General features: G+C 40.7%; 2 protein-coding genes across 9 annotated transcripts in view; one reads left to right on the forward strand and one right to left on the reverse strand.

Annotated features, from left to right (window-relative positions):
* The window catches only part of ubap2l (ubiquitin associated protein 2-like), a 24,434-nt gene extending 15,099 nt beyond the window's left edge, over positions 1-9,335 (reverse strand). For 4 of the 8 annotated variants that reach the window (XM_063899179.1, XM_063899180.1, XM_063899183.1 and 1 more), the window contains exons 1-8: positions 9,090-9,271; positions 7,785-7,923; positions 6,928-7,005; positions 6,270-6,380; positions 5,152-5,326; positions 4,476-4,577; positions 4,312-4,357; positions 708-752 (exon numbers count right to left, since the gene is read on the reverse strand). In XM_063899179.1, coding sequence (XP_063755249.1) covers positions 708-752; positions 4,312-4,357; positions 4,476-4,577; positions 5,152-5,326; positions 6,270-6,380; positions 6,928-7,005; positions 7,785-7,880 — 653 coding nt within the window. In that variant the 5' untranslated portion in view covers positions 7,881-7,923; positions 9,090-9,271. Of the gene's footprint in view, positions 1-707; positions 753-4,311; positions 4,358-4,475; positions 4,578-5,151; positions 5,327-6,269; positions 6,381-6,927; positions 7,006-7,784; positions 7,924-9,089 lie in introns of all 8 variants that reach the window. The other 4 variants (XM_063899184.1, XM_063899182.1, XM_063899181.1 and 1 more) reach the window with 2 other exon arrangements.
* LOC134874910 (protein C1orf43 homolog) lies at positions 8,854-14,623 on the forward strand. Its single transcript, XM_063899188.1, has 7 exons — positions 8,854-10,215; positions 10,297-10,398; positions 10,674-10,782; positions 10,884-10,932; positions 11,168-11,339; positions 11,447-11,505; positions 13,905-14,623. Exons 1-7 carry the CDS (start codon positions 10,159-10,161, stop codon positions 14,110-14,112), a joined length of 756 nt encoding a protein of 251 aa, XP_063755258.1. The 5' UTR covers positions 8,854-10,158; the 3' UTR covers positions 14,113-14,623.
* Positions 14,624-14,633: the final 10 nt, after the last annotated feature.

Consider the following 14,633-nt stretch of genomic DNA (forward strand, 5'->3'; position numbering starts at 1 on the left):
AGAAAACTTCAGCCATATCTGGGTGCCTATATAACAAATTTAGGGGTCCATTTTTTAACTTACCTTCTACAGGTTTAAGTTTTGAAAATGTTAAGCAGAAGCAGACCCCAATTCAGTTTTAAGAGCTTTTAATCTCTGAGCGTATTCGTTTTGTGCCTGCATATAGAACTGTTTGAATAAAAGCTCCAGCACTGCTCTTATCATTAGGCTTTTAGCTCATAGAAACACTTCAGAGGGGAGTGACTGAGGATGTAGCAGGAAGAGGGAATGATAAGACACTCAAGTGAAACCATTACTGTCTTTGAGAGTTTGTACATGCAAATAAAAGTAGAGGGAGCATCTAAATACTGCTTTTGTGGTTCTGCAACAACTCTTTCCTGGTACTGCATGTCTTATTAATCTGTCACGTTTGTGTATGCTGAGAAATATACAGCTTATGCAACATGATGGAGTACAGGAATTTCTTTTTTTAACTAAAGCCAAGCCTTTTATTATTTGTCTAAGATCCTTCCTTTGCAAAGCGGAGGGCATTTATGGCTTACGTGAACAGATTAAACATCTACATTTCAGGAAGTTCATATCCTATTAATAGAATGAGGAGTATCTGTTTTGATAAGCTCTTATATTACGACTTCCTGTTCTATGGCAATCAAAAGGCTCCCTACAGAAAACAAGAATAACAGACACACCAGAGGCGATTCACTCACCTCTCACCTCCTGCAATATCATATCTGGGCCCCTTATCAATCTGGCTTTAGAGGAAAAATAATGGCAACAATTACAAGAAGCACAACAAAGTAAAATTAGAAGATGAAGCTTTTGTTTTTCAGACCAAAATATAGAGCAGCAGCTTAAGCAGTATGCTTTCGATCTGCCAGTGTACCAAACACTCTACACCTGTCAGTCATTCTCCAATGCAAGGCAAGCCTGAGTGTTTTAGTCATTGTGGGTAAATACTAAGTCCAAGAAACCCAACCCGGGGGTATTCACAATGCAGCCACCAACACAAAAAAACATAGCTAGATAAGCAGTTATGCAAGATTAAATGCAGTAATCTTTGCAGTTAATGCCTATTCAGTTTACAGTAATGGAACCTTCTATCACAGCCACATCATTTTAAAGTTATCAATGAGCAGCAATACAGAGCTGCTGTGAATGCATCAGAAAGCTTTCAATATTCCCTGCATGGATATAAATCATTTAACACCTCAAGTCAACCAGTCGTTTTTGTTCTCACTGTTTTATTTCAAAATGGGCATGACAAACATTAGAGCTGCAAGATATATCGTTTCTGCATTGGCAATGCGATGTGAGCATGTGCAACGGTCACGTCGCACGATGTGCATTTTCAATTAGGTCAAATTGACTCAAACACTTGCTACAACTTTTTGCTGCTCGATTAAAAATGGTTTACATTTGAACTGTTAACATTTTCAATGAGTAAACTACAGGAGAAGTATGTCTTATGAAACATAACTTACTCCGACTAAGGGTTGCTGTTTACACTGAGTTTTTTTGCCGGTGAGTGAAACGCAGGCTCTGCACGCACTACGACCACCAATTATTATCAAAACCGACACAGCAGGCCCAGGTAGTCGTCGACCACTTCCTGAAAATGGTCGAGCAAACCATGCAATCCAAAAAACAGGAACATGTTATTTGGTTTAAAAAAAATCTGTATTTTTTCTAATATCACATTTTTTACTATATAATATTACAATGCCAGTGTTGTTCAATATCATGCAGCCCTAAAACATAAACCTGGACCAGCTTCAATTCAAACAAACAGTTCAGACTCCACCAGAGCAAAACCACACTTTTACTATAGTTTTTGAAGCAGTGTTCTACTATATTCACCATCAGGGGTTAATGTATATACCATCAGGGCAATGGAATATATGCCAACTTGGATAGGAGTCCACAGAAACAACACTCCCCACTCTTTCCTTAGTTTATTTTCTGACACTAGAGAAATCAAATACAAAGGCAGCTAAGACTAACCAAAGAGGCAGTGCTGTAAATGTACCAACCAATGCTGTGGTACAAGTACAACAAGTGGCTCCATAATGAATGCATCTCCTACACCAGGCTACATCAGCAATGGAGGGGGTTGATATATGCAGCCATGTTACATGCTGCAGTGGCCTACACAAATACAATACAAAAAAGGCAGTCATTCAAGTCAAAACACCTAATTGAGTCGTCATTTCATTAAAGTGACAAGCCAACACTTTATATTTATTCATGACAGACAAAACATCCCCACAAGGTTTTCAATTAAAAAGGCAAAGTGATGTTTCTATAAAGGCATACACAAAACACTGAAACACAGTGTTGTCAAACTGGGGCATTTTCAAAGATATACCATCTTCTATATAATCAACAAAAAGGATTGTGTCTGAGATTCTTGAATCATCATGGTTTCCACAAACCATGCAAATCCATTGCAGTGCCTTAATTGTTACAACACGACATGTTGCCTTTATTAAGGAAGTCGTAATCTTTTACCTACACTGGTTATGCTTGATGACCCAGGTATCTCTCAAGTACCTCCTCATTCCTCTATTTTAAGAGAGATTGAGATTATTTGCATTATGAGGGTGTCCAAATTCTACAATGTGCTGTTAATATGGAAATAATAACAATATAATCTGCTAGATTTGCCTCAAAACGGACATTTGTTGATGCTATTATACTCATTTTCAGAAAGTTTTAAACAAACTATAGAACACATCTCCTTGGTCAGCTTATTCATTGTGTGGGCAGTGGTGGCGAAGTCTGTAGGGACTTGGCTTTGGAACCTGAAGGTCACCAGTTAAAAGTCCCCGAAAGACCAAGTGCACAGAGTTGTCCCTGAGCAAGGCAACGCTCCCTACGCTGCCCCCCGCACCGTACCTAAATGGCAACCAACTGCTCCTAAAACTAAACTGGTTCAAATGTAGAACGTAAATTTCCCCTCAGTGGGACGATTAAAAGGTATATTCTTCTTTCTTTTCTTCAGTTATTACGATGAAGTGTGGTTCTTGTTTCCCTTCTGAGCTCACAGTATTCATTTATTTGGATTTAGTGCATGCCAACATTTTTAAGCAGAATATGTGCATGTGAGGTGATTGGTAGACGCTGCCATTGCATCATATTAAATGACCTAGCACAGGGTACCAGGAATACACCCACAAAAGGAAAACTGCCCACAACCCTCCTATTACTGATCAAGGAGCTTATCTGCTTTGAGACAGCTTCCTTTAAAACCACGGTTCATTTAAGTCAGTGTTTGACTGACACTGAAGCCAAGCTAAAGTGTTAGCAGTAAAAAAGCTAAAGCAATAATAAAAGTGTGTGGCATGGGGTAACCCGAAAACGCTTTAGCTAGCACTGCATGCGACTTCAGGTGGAAAGCCCCAGCGCTCAGCTCACCAACGATAAGCATAGCTTATGAACCAGAACGACACAAAGCGTATTGTTGTGTTCCTTGAGATAGGAAAGTCAATACCTGTGTCCACACTCTACAAATCAAAAGAAAATTATAGGACACTTTTATAGCAGCAATGAAACATTTAACAGGATTCTGTTATCATTTAATGTGTGTAACATCACATCTGTGAATTTCACCAGATCACTTTCAGTTGATTACTGAGCCGGTGTTCAAATATAGGTGAATGGCATAATTACAGTGTCTTTGAAGAACATATTCAATAGCTTGTACTAGCAAAAAGTGGAAATGACATTCACTCATCTCTTGGGGGGAAGCCACTCAGGGTGTTGACCTCATTAGAGAAAGCCACATTATGTGACACATGCTACTTCAGCAGACCAAGACGATTTCAAGGTCTATAACAACAGAGTAACATCACACTTAAGTAGATCTAATCAAAAGCAGGAAATGTGTTGACGTTTTCATGTGACCCCATGAAACGTGGCAAGAATGTCATCAAAGTCGGGAGAGCACTTGCGCTGTTACGACACCTCCTAGTAGAGCTGCTAACTCATCAACAGACCCATTATTAATTGCACACACAAACACACGAAACAAGCATAACACATGAATTATGCTGCAGCCTCGGGCCAGAGAGCAAAGACACCCTTCTTTGTAAATATATCAAAGTTTCATTCAAAATAAAATATTTAGATGTTGTGAACTCTGAAGAGAATTATTCAGCCCCTGCTGTTCTTTCCCATTGGCTGATGTATATTCTCCTTTCTTTGGATTAAGGCAAAACAATAGGCGGGGGTCCTGCTCTCTGGTGACCATGGCAACAGGTAAAAGCATAACAAAAGGCCCTTAAGTTTCAGGCAACGCAGGTGTTCTCTTACCCCATGCCCTGCGCCGAAAATCTGCCTCCCCGCCGTCCAGATACTCCTAGGGAGAACAAAAGAGATTACTTTAGTTTCTTAGCTCGACTCACTATTGCCTCAAAAAAGAATGGCAGCTGTACGAGTTAAATAAAGTTTGTCCAAGGAGGATTATAACCACTTACCAACAGTCCCTCTTCCTCTGCCTCTTCCCCTCCGGCCTCGCTCGGCACCTCTTCCCACTACTCCAGCCTTGGCTCCATCCAAGCCATTTTCCTGACCACGAACTTCAAAGATAAGAGAAGATAGAATCGGAGGATGAAACCCTCTTTATTAGTCACATACATGCACACAGCAGAGCACACACAGTGAAATTAGTCCTCTGCATTTAACCCATCCTAGTACTAGGAGCAGTGGGCAGCTATTGTGCAGCACCCGGGGAGCAATGGGGAGGGGGAGATTGGAGGTGTCCGGTGCCTTGCTCAAGGACACCACAGCAGGGCCTAGGAGGTGAACTGGGACCTCTCCAAGTAGCAGTCCATATTTTCAAGTCTGTTCGGGGACTTGAACTGGCGACCCTACGATTCCCAGTCCAAGCCCCTACTGACTTTGTCAGCAGCGTAAGATTTTCATACAACACTGCATTAGGTTGACAAAATAATCATTTAAACTAAAATGTGTTATAGCTAGGAGAGAAACTGCATGAAAGGCTGTATGAGCACAAAGCCATCTTAATTCAAAATAAGGGGGCACAAACAAAAAGAACACATTGTTCCCACAATTCTACGAGCTTCTGTTGATGCAAAACAAACACTTTCTGCTGCTTATTCACTGTACGTTCAGGTGATGGTAAACACTTACACTCTCGGCCCCTGCTGGCTCCACGGCCCTTGCGTGGAGCTCCACCGCGACGACGTGCTGCATCTTTCTCTCCTCCTTTCTCCCTGTTCTCTTTTCCGTCCTCTCCAGTCTCGGACTGGCTCGTCTCCTTCTGGCCAGACACCCCTTTCTTCTTCCCCACCATTTCCCAAGAGTCCTTGGAAGAAAATAAAAACTGTGTTACACTGCTGCACTCATTGACATTGTACTGACTTAGCTGGACCGAAAACAACCACTGTAGAAAGTGAAGGTTGATTTAAGTGTATTTTAAGACAGCTGCCATAACAACCTGACATTGTACCCAGCCAAAATATGAAAAATAAAATAAATGTGTTCATAAACGAACATGTTCGATGTTGAGCATTGCTTAATTGTCAGTATGGTCAGGTCAGCAAGATTACTGGTTATAAAATTGGCCTTTAATAGTTTTTCTCACCATGAGTACACACCTGACTACTGTCAAGTATTGTAATCTGACTACTTCAGAGTTTGGTTTTAATATAAATGTAGTCAAAGAAGGGACAGCAGCTACAGGAAAATTGAAAGTGAAAACCAATTCTACAACAATACTGCAAGCTTTTTACCGCTCGTCTGTAATTTCCAAGAAAACCATTTTTGAACTACTGCCTTATAAAGTCTCTCCACTGACCCAGCATCTTAACAATCAAGGTAGCCGACAACCGCTTATCAGGTCTGATTTATGAGCTGGCAAAACCCATTTCCACTCCTTTTAGTTTGATTTCCCCCTCATGTTCTACTGGTTACACTTATATCAAAGCTTGTATTCCATTTTGAGAGTTTACAAAGTGAATCCATGCTGTACTTATGTTGCAAGGCAAACGTATACATTGAACATTTAAAGAGCTAGTCATGAAAGACTGTAGCGAGCACAACCGAGTACACTGTTAATCATTGTAAAAAATGACATCCTATGTTAAAACTAGGAAATATGTGACTCTGTCCATACCATGCTATACCTTCACAGGAAAGATAGTATGTCAACTGTGAGTCCACTATCATTGTTCTAAGCCAGAGTAGCACCGATTTCTCCAGAATCTAGCCTTCACCGCACTAAGCCTTCCTACAAAGCCAAAACTCACAGTGTCTGGGCTACCCTCCAGCAACACGTTAATGGCTCTGTTGACATCCCCGTTGCAGTCATGCAGTGCGATCATAGACTCATCCTGGTCCTTGCCTGTGATGTCAATCAGCTGCAAAAGAAGAAGGGGCATGATGAGTAACAGGGAATGTCTCACACTCCTGGTGACTTGATAATAAAAAAGCTCTTTATCTAGACAATATGCTTTTAGACATACATAAAACAAAACAGGGTTATCTACAAAACAGAAAACCTGCAGCCACTAGCATACATTCAGCATCTTGGTCACTTCAGTAGCTTGAACACAAAGTTAATTTTCTCTAAAGACTGTGGCTCAATGCCATCTTTAAATACATTTTTTGGGGAAAATCCTAATAATTTTGCCTTTAAAAACACATGAGAAATGTATGAAATGGACCAAAAAAAAACAAAACAGGTGCTTTCTCACTTCATTACCGAAATTGTGCTTTAAATACATATATGCTGTATCACTCACTATGTGTCTGATAGACAAGGACAAACATAGACGCGATGCAATAAAGAATAGTTGTACGCAAACATATTCCAGAGTTTAAGACCAAATAGTGCTATTAAATAATTTCCAAAGGGAGCAAAACACAAAAAGCTGAAGTAGAACAAAAGGATGTTCATCTCCTCACCTGTTTGACCTTCTCTTCAAAGTCTGCATCATTGTGGTCTGAAATCATCTGGGCCAGTCGGATCTGCTCTGCAGTAGCCTGTTCCCAGAGGAGTGAAACATCCGATATTTGAAACAAGCACAACATGTCATTATAAAACCAGAAAGGACAAACTAATTTAGCAATTTATTAAAAAAAATGTTTTAGCCTCATCCAACATTAAGCTTCACTGCCGCTGGTTACTAGAGTCCTTGTTAAGAGTTAAAACCTTTAACCCTTATGTGAGAATGCCAACATCCGAATTATTCGGACCAGACATCAAACTGATTTTACCCAGTCAGATGCCCAACAACAAGTCTATGTAAGATTCAAATGAGCCTGTCAGTGTGTCAAGTGTTTTGTTTTGTTGATGATGTTTCTATCATATCTTTGGTAAATCCATAAGAAAAACAGACGCCAGAGAAGAATTGTCATTAACACAAAGATGCAAACCAAAATGTGGAGAGGAGTTGAGATTTTAATCATAATTGCGTTATAATCCACATCATGTTGTGACACCTGACCGCTTTACCCAGGTGCCAACCACTGCCTAATCCAAACAGGGTACATGTAGTAGGTGAAAAGGATTCTGCCACAGACAATCTTCTGTTGTGTGTTACATGTGTGAAAAAGACACAACAATGAGTAGACATGATTCTACAGATAATCTCTATTTAAAACTTGATGATTATGTCATAGGATGCAAGCAGCATCCTTCTGCACAGCCTCATACAGAGCTTATTATGTTGAGCTATACATTTTTAACTCAAAGTTATACTGACTTACACTGCTCCTATGCTTTTGTCTCTACTTCTGACAGGTGGTAAAGGTGGGCTTACCTGAGGCCTTTGCTTGTGCTGTGTCTGACTCTGTGTTTGGCCCTGTGTCTGATCCCAGCTGCCCCGGGCTCGGTTCCCGCCCATGGACGTCATCATTTACAGTATATACAAATAACAGTATTTACAAAAGGAATAACACCTGAGGAGAGATGGATGAGAAAGGCATTATAGGCCTGCAACTTTGACCTATTGATACCATGATGTAAATGTCTGGTACACATGAATAGTACTTCCTCAAACTGTCTAGTGGCGTATTGCCTAGTGGGGGAAGCTAGCAGCAGTGTCAAGAAGACAGCATCAGCCTTGTTCCCATAGACGCCAGGAAAACATTGACAATGGATGTTTTTCAGCACCCTTTCCAAGTCAAGGTCTAAAACCAAAGCTAGAAACGGGTTTAACCCAGAAAGAAAGAGTGACATGGTACACGGTTGCACTCAAAACATACGTTAACCAATTTATTTACTTCTTCACATTATTATGCAACACTTTATATCAAAATAGCCTTGGTGGTGTTTCACCAACATACATTGTGAAACAGTGTATTATCGCAAAACCCCTGATAGATAGAACACACTGATTTGAAGAGTACGGATTCTTACACGTAACGTTAGTTAAGACATCCGACTACATCACTGCTCGATTAACCTTGCTATCGACACTGACTGCTTAATCTTTCACACGTTACGTAAACCCTGTTTGGACTAACCCACAAACAAGCCTAAAACCAGGGCCTGTCCAACATATGCCATTCCACTAGCCAGCCACATGGCCAAAAGGCTAGCCAACTAGCTAACATTAAGACTTGAGGGGAAAGCATCTAGCTTTGAAGTCCTGATGGGCTTCCGCTTCTCACGGCTTCACCTCATGGCGACAACGAGGCTAGCTGTAACATAATTTTGCTAACCAGCTAACTGGGTGCCCATAACTGGCTACAAACCCGAGTTGTTAGCGTTAGCTACCTTAGCTTCACAGCCAACAAGTAAAATAGCTTATCAGCTAACGTTAATACCAAGAAGTAAGGCTTCAACGTTCACCCAAACCAAAAACGCCCATGCCACACCATTGGTACTAGTTGTCTGCTAACAAATGTTAGCCATGCTAAGTTAATTTACTAACGTCGTTTCGCTCAGCTAGGCACCGTTAGCATGTTAGCTGGGTTAGCAAAGCTTCACAAACGGCTGCACCACTCTTCAATATCCAGCCCCAGTTTATATTTGATACCCGGGCTCTTCAAATACAAAGCACCGAGGATAAAGGTAGGCCTGCAGGCCCCTAAAATGAAAATAAATAACAGGCAATACTGACCAGAAACCCGGCTCAATATTAGACACTGCTACACAACCGACCGACAAGTCTCGTTGTCGACCTTCCAGTCGGATTTAGGACAGGATATATTTCCTGAACCCCAAGTTGATCCAACTAAGTTGACAAAATATAGCGAACCGACTCGCTCACACAATAAGCGAGAGACTGAATTTACCTGTTTCTTTTCCACTCTGACACCACTGAGCGCTGCGTCACGTGGTTTACATGGCGCTACGAGGAAACTGGACCCATCACATGTGATAGCACACTAACATAGTTTAATATTATCAGCGAGGACATGACAGGTCAGTGGTGGGGATGCACTTTACAGATAATAAACTACTACTACGATTACTACCTCTGGTTGTCATGATAACTTCATAAATATCCATTATTGGCAATTATTTTGTTGTAAAATGCTTATATAATGGTCAGAAGTTAGGCCGGTAAATATGAACATAATTTTTCACGTGTGTATCCAATTATTCTTTATTTATTTCCCGTTGCTTTATTTATTTACCAATTTCATGTTACCTTTAAATCCTCTATTAATTTGTAAACAAATAATATTTCTGTTTTAATTTTACATTTCTGTTTTCATTTTTAAATCGATATTTATATACATTTTATATATTTATTATTATAATGTATCATTTCCCCTTTGTCTCCCCTCCCTTAACTATTTATCCAAATGTATTTATGGCTGAATAATCTTGCGTTCTCTGTTAGGTCCTACTAACATGGTTATTACGGTAATTCGGAGCATCGGCAATCAGTTGATGCTGTCGCCTTGCTGCTTCTAGCTAGCACAAGCTAAACTGCGTACTTCATGCTTGATGTCGCTAAACATGATGAGGCGTATCACTACGGTTACTGAATAGTTTCCTTTTTAGAAACAGTCGTGCAAACCTGTTAAACAATTTGTTGTCTGTGCACCATTGACCATTATATTCACAATGGTCAACCGAACGATAGCGCCCAAGCTAATGTAGCAACATAAAGTTAGGTTCATTGTTAGCCAGTCAGTGAGCTAACTGACCTGTAGAAAGACTGCACACTGAGAGATATCATGGCAGAGTCATTATCAGGGGTTAATGTCGTTCTGGTTATGGCATATGGAAGCCTGGTAAGTGAGTTTCAGTTTCTTGCTGATGAGCAACTATTGTGATGATTCTGGCGTTAAACCCCGTTCCTGGCACATTTGCAGGTGTTTGTGCTGCTGTTTATATTTGTCAAAAGGCAAATCATGCGTTTCGCAATGAGATCCCGCCGAGGACCACATGCACCTATTGGCCACAATGCACCTAAGGTAAAGGAGATCTGTTCTTTAAGTTTGTTTACCTCTTGCTTACCTAAAGGGACGGTATCTATGTTCCCAGGTTCATATGATCCCCAACTCAATATCCTATTAAATGTGACAATAAGAATACCTTTCAACAGGTTTTATGTTCTCAATAATGTTTATTTGCACAGTTTTCTGTGGATCAATAAAGCTTACCGATCACTTGCAACCCTTGAATATGCAGCAGCTGCACTTGGTGCAAAAGTTAATGCTTGTAATTTTCATAATGAATTGATTCACAGGGTTTGAGGGAGCAGATTGACTCCAGGCTGTCTAAGGTGCAGGAGATCCGCTTCGAACCTCGTCTCTTAGAAGAAGAAGATGATAGGCTGAAGCAAGGATCCCAGATCAGTCAGTCACTTTTCTCAGCTCTTCTTGTTTTTCACCTGAAATATATTTAAGTGTGATGGCCCTTCTTTCATAATGTAAATAAATCTGTTTGTATTCTCCAGGTTGCTACAACTACCTGTACAGAATGAAAGCTTTGGATTCAATCCGTGACTCAGGTGATTCAATTTGATGCTAAAATATTTATAATTCTACAGGTTTATGTATATTTTCATTAGCTGGTAAAACAGCTTTTCAAAACTAAAGAAGTTTCTGTTTTTATAGTTGTATTATTCTCCATTAGATAACTTGATCTTGTGTTTTTGCAGCGACCCACATTTCCCATGGGGCGATTTCATGGAAGTTTCAACTTCTCTAACCTTCACTTCTTGTTCCTTACTGTTTTGACCTCAGGAATTCCTCTGCAGGAGATAAGCCGCTGTCCCAGTGCGTTTACTGGACGCAACTTCAGAAGCTGGCTGATGGAGTTGCGTAACTCCCACTCTCTGATAAAGAGCAGCCGCAGCGCTCTCATTGACCGTTTACTTGAAGGCTACGACAGCGCTCGCCACGGGACTGGGGTGCGTACAAGTTGACTGATGGGTGCTGAATAGCAAACTCTAAAATAATGGGTTTAACAGTTATGTTTGTAGCATGTTACTGATTTGCCTTTGACTCTTTGTTTCAGGTATTTGGGGAAGCTGAATTTCTCGAATATCAGCAAGCTCTCAACGAACTGGCTGATGTGTAAGTGTTGTACTGGTCCAGACTTGAAATTGTTAGTCTTGCAACATTGCTGGACAAAGTTTCACAATCTCCATTGCTCACACTGATAGGGTAGGGTGTTGTGAATGCTTTCATTTGTATTTGAAAGTTTAAAGCAATAAAATCAAGATATTTAGATCCTTTTTTTAAACAGCCAGTGTGTGGCAGAGACTAGTTTAAAATCATTAGAAAAATGTAAATAAACCCAATGATCAGTTGAATATATACTATTCAGTGTTTCCCACAGATCTGAAATATTCTGGGGGGGGGGGGGAGTCCGCGTCGATACACAATACACGATACACGACACATGATAGCAGAGCGAACAGGTACAGGAGGCGTAGAGCGAAGAGATTATTGTCCACTAGTTAATCGATCGCAGATGGTGTCGTGCTTGCGGACGGATAAAAAAAAAAAAAACCAAAAAACCTAAATGGGTCGCGAAATATACTTTGCCGGCCGTTAATATACAGTGGGGCAAAAAAGTATTTAGTCAGCCACCAATTGTGCAAGTTCTCCCATTTAAAAAGATGAGAGAGGCCTGTAATTTTTTATCATAGGTATACCTCAACTATGAGAGACAAAATGAGAAAAAAAATCCAGGAAATCACATTGTAGGATTTTTAATGAATTTATTTTCAAATTATTGTGGAAAATAAGTATTTGGTCAATAACAAAAGTTCATCTCAATACTTTGTTATATACCCTTTGTTGGCAATGACAGAGGTCAAACGTTTTCTGTAAGTCTTCACAAGGTTTCCACACACTGTTGCTGGTATTTTGGCCCATTCCACCATGCAGATCTCCTCTAAAGCAGTGATGTTTTGGGGCTGTCGCTGGGCAACACGGACTTTCAACTCCCTCCAAAGATTTTCTATGGGGTTGAAATCTGGAGACTGGCTAGGCCACTCCAGGACCTTGAAATGCTTCTTACGAAGCCACTCCTTCGTTGCTCTGGCGGTGTGTTTGGGATCATTGTCATGCTGAAAGACCCAGCCACGCTTCATCTTCAGTGCCCTTGCTGATGGAAGGAGGTTTTCACTCAAAATCTCACGATACATGGCCCCATTCATTCTTTCCTTTCCACGGATCAGTCGTCCTGGTCCCTTTGCAGAAAAACAGCCCCAAAGCATGATGTTTCCACCCCCATGCTTCACAGTAGGTATGGTGTTCTTTGGATGCAACTCTGCATTCTTTCTCCTCCAAAAACGACGAGTTGAGTTTTTACCAAAAAGTTCTATTTTGGTTTCATCTGACCATATGACATTCTCCCAATCCTCTTCTGGATCATCCAAATGCCCTCTAGCAAACTTCAGACGGGCCTGGACATGTACTGGCTTAAGCAGGGGGACACGTCTGGAACTGCAGGATTTCAGTCCCTGGCGGCGTAGTGTGTTACTGATGGTAGCCTCTGTTACTTTGGTCCCAGCTCTCTGCAGGTCATTCACTAGGTCCCCCCGTGTGATTCTGGGATTTTTGCTCACCGTTCTTGTGATCATTTTGACCCCACGGGGTGAGATCTTGCGTGGAGCCCCAGATCGAGGGAGATTAGCAGTGGTCTTGTATGTCTTCCATTTTCTAATAATTGCTCCCACAGTTGATTTCTTCACACCAAGCTGCTTACCTATTGCAGATTCAGTTTTCCCAGCCTGGTGCAGGTCTACAATTTTGTCTCTGGTCTCCTTTGACAGCTCTTTGGTCTTGGCCATAGTGGAGTTTGGAGTATGACTGTTTGAGGTTGTGGACAGGTGTCTTTTATACTGATAACGAGTTCTAAAAGGTGCCATTAATACAGGTAACGAGTGGAGGCCAGAGGAGCCTCTTAAAGAAGAAGTTACAGGTCTGTGAGAGCCAGAAATCTTGCTTGTTTGTAGGTGACCAAATACTTATTTTACCGAGGAATTTACCAATTAATTCATTAAAAATCCTACAATGTGATTTCCTGGATTTTTTTTCTCATTTTGTCTCTCATAGTTGAGGTATACCTATGATGAAAATTACAGGCCTCTCTCATCTTTTTAAATGGGAGAACTTGCACAATTGGTGGCTGACAAAATACTTTTTTGCCCCACTGTACCTGGGCGGCTCGACCAAGTAAAGTCTGTGTGGGAAACCCTGCTATTATATGAATGTAAAATGATTCCTCTATTTTCAATAAAAAAGCTGGTACAAAATCTAATTGGATAGAGCACTTTGGGATTTGAATTATATATATTGCATATCCTTGGAAAGACTTACTTGCACTAGTCTTGTGTTTTAGCGCATGACCGTCTATACCTCTGTTTTTACCACTATGGTTACTGCTGCTATTTTATTTCAAATAACTATAAATATTATTATGTGTACTACTTTCTTTTTTTTTTTTTCTCCGCCCCCCTCAGGGTGAAAGCCTATTCCAGCAGCACCAGTCTGGACCAGCATCACCAGTCTGCAGCCAAGGACCTGACAGGCTCTCCTGTCCGGAGCACTCCCTCCACCATCCAGGTCACCTACCTACCCTCCACTGGCCAGCGCAGCAAAAGGCCCAAGCACTTTCTGGAGCTCAAAAGTTTCAAAGACAACTACAACACCCTGGAGAGCACCCTGTGAGAGGTCGCTGCCAATAAATGTGTGCTTTATGGAAGCATGTGTGCACCAGGAAACAACCAACTATAACTCTAGCTTTCATTATGAGTCTTTCCCACAAGTTGGATATTCATTTTTATTACAGTATGCCACACAACATTTTTTAGGTAGTTTTAAAGAATGACATAGAAAAACAAATGTCCACTTTAGTTGTTCAAAACTTGCTGAAGCCCTTATGTACACCGAGGGCCTTTTTTTTCCTTCATATTTTGGACCTAATGAGCGTGTGTAGAGGACATGTGATTGTAGCCAACCTGAGTTTCCATAGTCATTTTTTGTAAAAACAGCAAAGTTAATGGCCAGTTATCTGGATTCATTATTATTTTTCTCAAATTGTAAATATGTGTGTATATTTTGACTGCGTTTGTACAGATGCAAAATATTTATTTAAGGACATTAATTGATTTAATTGACATTGTGTGATTTTTATTTATGTGAGGTTTTACACTTTAGTGATTTGAGATAAAAGCATTACAACCGATGTC

The sequence above is a fragment of the Eleginops maclovinus genome, chromosome 13 (genome assembly GCF_036324505.1).
Source record: "Eleginops maclovinus isolate JMC-PN-2008 ecotype Puerto Natales chromosome 13, JC_Emac_rtc_rv5, whole genome shotgun sequence".
Classification (NCBI taxonomy): Eukaryota; Metazoa; Chordata; class Actinopteri; order Perciformes; family Eleginopidae; genus Eleginops; species Eleginops maclovinus.

Excerpts from the sequence above, each read along its gene's own strand:
- LOC134874910 (XM_063899188.1), top strand. The coding sequence starts at position 10,159 with ATGGCAGAGTCATTATCAGGGGTTAATGTCGTTCTGGTTATGGCATAT. Across the intron at positions 10,216-10,296 it reads TTATGGCATATGGAAGCCTG|GTGTTTGTGCTGCTGTTTAT; the intron begins GTAAGTGAGTTT and ends GCACATTTGCAG. Across the intron at positions 10,399-10,673 it reads TTGGCCACAATGCACCTAAG|GGTTTGAGGGAGCAGATTGA; the intron begins GTAAAGGAGATC and ends ATTGATTCACAG.